Genomic DNA, 7,685 nt, shown 5'->3' on the forward strand with positions numbered 1-7,685 from the left:
ATTCAATAGTCAAACTGGCTACCTTCGCCTGAAGATCGGCATTTTGAGACACCACTCCCCTACTTAGCTCAAGCTCATCTTCCCTGGCCCTAAGGGCTGCCTCAAGCTCACTACTACGGGCAACGACACTTATAAGGTCCTCATCTCGTTCCTTCAACTCCTCGATCTTACGTGCCAGCTGATCCTCCCTCTGCTTGAGCCCTTCACAGAGCAGTTGGAAAATACGATCCTGATTGTAAATATAGACCATCGTACAATATTTGGTGCGATATTCTTGGTACTTGGAAAACATCTTTGCATAGAGGGTAGTCCTCTTCCTTTCCCGATGCTCACGCTCGATCTCCATGATGAGGGTCTAGCACCAGAAGTAAAAATTAGAATAAGTAGGCCAAAAATAGTAACACGGATCCAACGATGAAATAAAAAGAAAGACATTTACCCGTAGAGCCATGCCAGAAACACTCCGAGACAACTCTGCATCACTCATCGCTTTAAGTGCCTCACTCTCAGGGGCAGCACACAAAGGGGCAAAAATAGGTGCCACCTGATCCCAGTCCGACAGTAAGTCGTAATTCCCAAGAACGACTATGTGTCGATCAGAACCCTTCATTCTGATCTCTATGTGAGTATGACGCTCCACAAACTCGCGAACATTCTCTGGGTCGACGTCTGAATCCAAACCGTCGCCCTCAGCACGTAAACCCCCACCAACAGTAGATGATGTGCCGCCCTCGGCGGAACACGTAGACCCCCCTTCTTGATAAACCCCTTATGTTTGGGGAGATCTCCCCGCCAAGATGGCGTCAGCCATAAATGTGGGTACCGGTGCCGCCTCCGATGCACCCGTCCTGCCCTTGCTGGTCTCAGCAACCACGCTCTTCCCAAGCTCCATCCTCTTTATTTTTCTCAACAAAGACTTATCCCCCATTAGAGGACTCATCCACGGGGCGTTGAACTGATAAAGAAGGGATCTCCTCCCTCACAACCATGTTTCGAGAGGAGCCCCTCACCTGTAACGACTGGGCAATACCCTCTCGGGCAGACTCACCCAAAGTGAATTACATCCCTGCGGAGGCGATGACCCTACGAAATGCAGGGACTGGGAGCCCCCGCCTAGAAGCCCCACGACCTGTCGTCATAAAGAGTCGTATCAATGGACAATGATATATGGACGAAGAATGATACAGAGGAAGACACTCACTATATGAAACTTTCACCCCAAAGCGTTTCACGAAAGTGGGCCAGTCTCGAGTCTCTGCTGTATGGGGAAGCAGACGGGCTACCCAATCCCTTATAGCTGCAATAGGATAGGGTGGACGCCCCACAGCTGCAAAAGAAAACCACAAATAAACACCAAGGGGAATGAAGAAAAAAGTAAGAGTAAACAAGTGGTGGCACTTACGATTCTCATTCCACCGCTCAGGAAATCTAGCAGGGTCGGATACGATGTGGTCAGTTCTGACGAAGAAGTATTTATGCCAAAATTTGTGGCTTGCCCGATCATCAGTTCCGACCACCATCCCTTTTGTCCCACGGTGCCTCAGATGCACCATAGTACCCCTGTGAAAGCTGGGTGAAAACAAATGTAGGAGGTGGTGAATGGTAACTTCACACCCCGCCAACTCTGCATACTTCGTCAACAACAGGAGTATTTTGAGCGTGTACGGGGAAAGCTGTGCCGGGAAAACCTGATAGAATCGACAGAACTCTTCTGCTAACGGGAGAAGGGGGAAGGAATGACCAATCACAAAGGGGTACTCATAAAAAGCACGGTACCCCGGTCTATGGACTTCCACGAAGTCTCTTCCCGCTGGAACCATTTCAATATGAGCAGGAATGTTATTTTGCATGGAGGGCATTGATGTGGACTTGCTCAGTTTCAGAGAATACTGGGATGGGAGTAGGAGGAGGATCTTTGAGAAAGTCACTGCGAGACATAAGGTGTCTCGGAGGTAGCTCATCCACGGAGGGAAGGCTATCCCCTTCCTCCATCGTCAGGTCCTCGCCACCGGGAGGAGGCGCCATGGATAGCGGGGCGGCGTCAGAAACCCCCTTATGTGATCGGTGTGTTCTAAGCATGTCTGTGAAGGAAGATGTGCTAAAGCAACAAGAAAGACCAAGAATAATGAACGAGAAAGAGGGGATGAAGAGAACGCAGAAGCAAAGCTAGAAATGTGAAAGGAAATGATCGGAAGAGAAATGGCCAAATGTTTTTGAAAAAACAAACCCTTCCCCTATTTATAGGGTTGGGTGGTGCCAGAATCGAAGCGAAAAGACTTCCCTTGGTAGCGAAACCGAAGCGACATGCCATCATGTTATCCCTCGGGAAGATGCGCCATGATGACGCACGTGGAAGTGACGTCACCCCAAAGATAGCACACACCACCAAAGTTATGGCAAAATACTTCGTTCGTTCGTCATCAGCCGAAACCGATATGGTTTGCAAATCAAATTTCTTCGTATGCATGGACGACATTCGCTTATCAAGGAGGGAGATTGTCCTCTATAAACGATAAACGATGATCGACAGTAGATAGCGAATGCACGATGTTTGTAGTCGTGTTAGCATGATAGGGAACAATGGGAATATGCCTTAGAATATTTTTTAAGTTGTACTTTATTCTTTTGAGAGGAAGGAGGGAGATTGTCCTCTATAAAAGGGGGCCAAACATTCTGTAAAGAGAGGATCACAATTCTAAGATCCATATACGACTTTTACTTGAAACTAAAAACATCTATTGCAAAATCTCTCTACATTCAAAGCGATCATATTTATAATTTGTCATTCAACTCTGAAACACAGAAAAACATTATTCATCTTGCTCGTTCTTAACATCCTTCAAGATAGATCTTATTATACTTGGCTGAGATTTACCTCTTCAACTTTCTTAATTGATTTAATCAAAAATGTTTCAATATCTTTTGGTCAAACACATATTACCCAAAAAACAAAATATCACAGGAAAGGACATGTCCCCATCGTGAAGCCCATTAATTTCTCCTATGCAATTCGTATTGCCTTTACAAAATAATAGATACTTAATATACAAAATCATACACCCTCGTTCCAAAATGATACTAATCTTTAACCAAGTTTCACGTTTGGTTGAGTATTAAGATAGATAACTTATATTTATGGTAAGTATTGATTTAATGAATATAAACATGTACCACTAAGTAAAAGTTAAACAACAATAACAACAACCCAATATAATCGCACTAGTGAGGTCTGGGGAGGGTAGAGTGTACTTAGACCTTACCTCTACCTTCAAAAAGGCAGAGAGACTGTTTTCTGTAGACCCTCAGCTCGGAAAAGATAAAATAAGGACGACAACAAGCATATCAATCGGAAAACCAGAGCAAAAATACAAAACTAACAGTAAGTACTGTAATCAAAAAGCCGAAACGAAAGCAACAACAAGTAATAACAGAAGTCAAACGATACGACAATACACAAACAGGACAACACTCAGCTACCTATCCTAACCCTTTACCTTTATTCTCAACCTCCACGCATTCCTATCCATGCTCAAGTCCTCAGTAAGCTGGAGCAACACCATATCCTGCCTAATCACATCTCCCCAATATTTCTTTAGCCTGCCTCTACCTCTCCTCAAGCCCTCCAAGTCCAACCTCTCGCACCTCCTTACCGGAGCATCTGTGTCTCTCCTGATCACATGCCCGAACCATCTAACTCTCGCCTCCCACTTTTTTTCCTCCATAGGGGCCACGCCCACCTTGTCCCAAATAACTTCATTTCTAATTCTATCTAACCTGGTATGCTCGTACATCCATCTCAACATCCTCATTTCAGCTACCTTCATCTTATAGACATTAGAGTTCTTGACTGGCCAACACTCCAATCCATACAACATAGCCGGTCTGACCACCGCTCTATAGAACTTACCTTTAAGTTTTAGTGGAATATTTTTATCACACAAAATACTATAAGCGAGGCTCCATTTCATCCACCCGTCCCCAATACGATGTGTAACATCATCGTGGATTTCCACATTCCCTTGAATAACTGACCCAAGGTATTTAAAACTTTCTCTCCTAAGGATGACTTGAGAATCAAGCCTCACATCTTCATCTACTACCTGAGACGCACCACCGAAATTGCACTCCAAGTATTCCATCTTCGTCCTGCTCAACTTGAAACCTTTAGACTCTAGGGCCTGTCTCCAAACCTCTAATCTCTCGTTAACACCTCCTCGCGTCTCCTCAATCAGTACAATATCATCTGCAAATAACATGCACCACGACACCTCCCCTTGAATGTGGCGTTAGAGCGTCGATCGCCAAGACAAATAGAAATAGGCTGAGGGCTGACCCCTGATGCAACTCCATCATAACTGGAAAGTGTTCCGAATCCCCTCCCATCGTCCTCACTTGAGTCTTAGCTCCATCATACATGTTCTTAATTTCTCTAATATATGCAACAGGAATACCTCTAGTCTCTAAAAATCTCCACAGAACCTCCCTCGATACTTTATCGTAAGCCTTCTCTGAGCCGATGAACACCATGTGTAAATCCCTCTTCCTCTCCCTATACTGATCCATCAACCTCCTAACAAGATGGATAGCTTCCGTAGTCGAACGTCCCGTCATAAATCCGAACTGGTTTTCAGAAATAGTCACGATCCTCCTCAACCTCAACTTCACCACTCTCTCCCAGACTTTCATAATGTGACTTAGTAACTTTGATGCCCTGATAGTTGTTGCAAAAACCTCAATTTCACCACTCTCTCCCAGACTTTCATAATGTGACTTAGTAACTTTGATGCCCTGATAGTTGTTGCAACTTTGGATATCACCTTTGTTCTTATATAGTGGGACCATCGTACTCCTTATCCATTCTTCAGGCATCTTCTTCGTCCTAAAAATGACATTAAATAACTCATTGAGCCACTCCAAGCCCGCCCTACCTACGCTCTTCCAAAATTTCACCGGGATCTCGTTTGGACCTGTCGCTCTCCCCCTGCTCATTTTATGCATAGCCTCCTTAACCTCCTCGACTCTTATGCGCCTACAATACCCAATGTCTCGACGACTCTTGGAGTGCTCTAAGTCACCTAGCTCAATGTTCTTACCTCCCTCTTTGCTCAAGAGTTTATGAAAGTAAGTCTGCCATCTTCGGCGAATAAGTGCCTCATCCAACAAAACTATGCCTTCCTCGTCCTTGATGCACTTCACTTGGTCCAAGTCACGGGCTTTCCTTTCTCGCACCTTGGCTAGTCCGTACAACTTCTTATCCCCTCCTTTGCCTCCAAGTTCTTCGTACAAGCGTTCAAATGCAGCAGTTTTGTCGTTGTGACCGCTAACTTTGCTTCCTTCTTAGCTATCTTATACCGCTCCCTATTCGTCCTCTTTTCCTTCTCGTCTGTACTCCCCAATAGCTGCAAATATGCCGCTTTCTTGGATTCCACTAAGTCAAAGTTAAAGCAATTATAAAAAGTAATTATACGAATGAATAATGCAAGTCATTTTCCCTAATTGGTCTAAAATACATTCATTTAGCAGAACATCTTCACCAACTAAAAGGAACACTTCTTTTTTGGAGATTGCTTGAAATACAATTTTTGCATTACATTGATTGTTCTTTCGCGAAACCCCCTTTTAAAAAAATTGAACCAAATGCCAACAGTTTGGAACGCCATGTGCCTTTGAGCTTCAGATCGTTCAGCTAGCTTAATTAAGGAATAATTTGGTTCACATGCTAATTATTAGGAGATTATAATGCTTGATTGTTTATCCGTCGAATAATAATGAAGCGATTCTTTATAAGATATATAATAATGTATGAATTGTTATACAATGCAATTACTATTATGAAGGTATTACCTATATCTTAAATATCTTTTTTGTCTTTAAAAAAGTTTTTTTATGTATTATTATATTGATGTACATATTTTTATTCCACAATATATTTCTCATAAATTTTCGCATAATTCAATAATGAGTATTCTTTAATATTTCTAATAAACGTTATAGTATGGATTATTTGTTTTTGTACAACCAGCCAAACACTCTTAGTTATGGCGATGGTTACTATTCCTAATCTCTTCATTTAAATATTGTAAATATTGTTCCAAATTCCTCTTACCAAACGACCCTTAAATATTAATCTTTCACTGCCTTTCTTATGATTCTCTATTTGAGAGAGAGATTTTTAAAAATTCAAAAGGAATTGAAAGTCATAACAAGAAAACTACTTGGGATTAGATTAAGAGATTGAAGGTCTAATATATCAAATAATTGATGCACCAAATGAACAACTATTAGTTGTACCAGTATCAGGGTTGAAAAAATACACACTACATTTTTTTTCATTATGCTCTGAAAATTATGCATAAATTACAAGCTATGAAATTTACAACCATAGACTTTTTTCTTATTAGCAAAAAAAAAAATGGATTTTTTTCTTTTCTTCCCTTCAGCACCCCATCAAATAAAAAAGTTCAGCTCTTGATCCTTTGATCAAATTTAAGCCTCACTCAAAAAAAAGATCAAATATACATCTTATTTGTTTTCATCAGAGAATATAGTGAATGTGAATCACAAATAAATCCTACCCTAATCTGTAAAAAAGAATATTTTCTCCTTACTAAAATTCAAAGAGAAGTCGAACGAAATTTCATGTAGTTCAAAATAATCCTCATTCCTCATCTTGAACAAACTGGCTCTTCAGCAATAGTTTCCAACAATGGTTTCTTTGACCTACACATAGACAATCTGTGCTTAAATTCTGGAGTTGAAAACTCTTCAATATCATCCAAATTCAACTTTGGCAAAACTTGTTGCTCACAATTGGCCTGAGGCTGTACTATTTCCAGAGCAGAATACTCTACACATGATTCAGGCAAGATTCTGAAACTTCCAATTGACACCCTTTTGGACACAGAATTAGCAGTAAGTAACAAAGCTCCCATATCAGCAGCTGAGACAAATGAATTTACTCTTTTCATTGGAAACATAGCATATACATTGCCCATATCAAGATCTTCATCAGCATTCAGAGCAGAAAATCTCCTTCCAATTTTAAGTGACCTTGTGTTTACAAGAAAGAAATTAGGTGTCTCTAACATGACCTCTGCTGCTTTTATTGGTTGATAAAAATGTCTGATTTCACCACTTGGGAATATGACTTTTACACCTCTTGTTTGTTTGTTGCCTCCTGGTCCTAATAAGGTACAAGAAATATAGTTGCCCATATCAATAACACAAGATTGAATATAATTTTTGTGGGTTTAAGAGAATAGAGATGAGTTCTTGGATTTGATTGTTGAGGATGAGAATGAGGTAGTCTAGTCGTATATATATAAATGATGAAGGGATAATGAGAATGTTGGTAGTGGGAATTATAAGAAAAGAAAAGAGAGCAGATTTTTTTTTTTTTTTTGAGAGCAGAATATAGGATGAGTAGAGGACAGTTGTATAAAGTAAGGGAAATAAATGACGTGGAAGAAAGTGGCCAAGGGTAGCCACATGACAGTTGACATCCGCGTTTAATTGAAACTATACATGTACCCGAAGTCGAAAGGAAAGTACGTTTATCTAGTTTCTCTTTTTTTTTTTAAACAAAAATAATACTTAGTACGTTTATCTAGTTGGTTTCTATGATTTGTGGGTATATCCAATTTCTTTACTTTTCTGTTAAATGCGTGTGGAGCCCATGTTTGATT

At 40.9% G+C, this 7,685-nt stretch overlaps 1 protein-coding gene across 1 annotated transcript; it reads right to left on the bottom strand.

The window, feature by feature from the left end:
- Nucleotides 1-6,665: 6,665 nt before the first annotated feature.
- LOC107772377 (uncharacterized) lies at nt 6,666-7,214 on the bottom strand. The gene has a single exon (XM_016591880.2). It carries the CDS (start codon nt 7,212-7,214, stop codon nt 6,666-6,668), a length of 549 nt encoding a protein of 182 aa, XP_016447366.1.
- Between the last annotated feature and the right edge of the window lie 471 nt (nt 7,215-7,685).

Source organism: Nicotiana tabacum, chromosome 3, assembly GCF_000715075.1.
Source record: "Nicotiana tabacum cultivar K326 chromosome 3, ASM71507v2, whole genome shotgun sequence".
Taxonomy (NCBI): Eukaryota; Viridiplantae; Streptophyta; class Magnoliopsida; order Solanales; family Solanaceae; genus Nicotiana; species Nicotiana tabacum.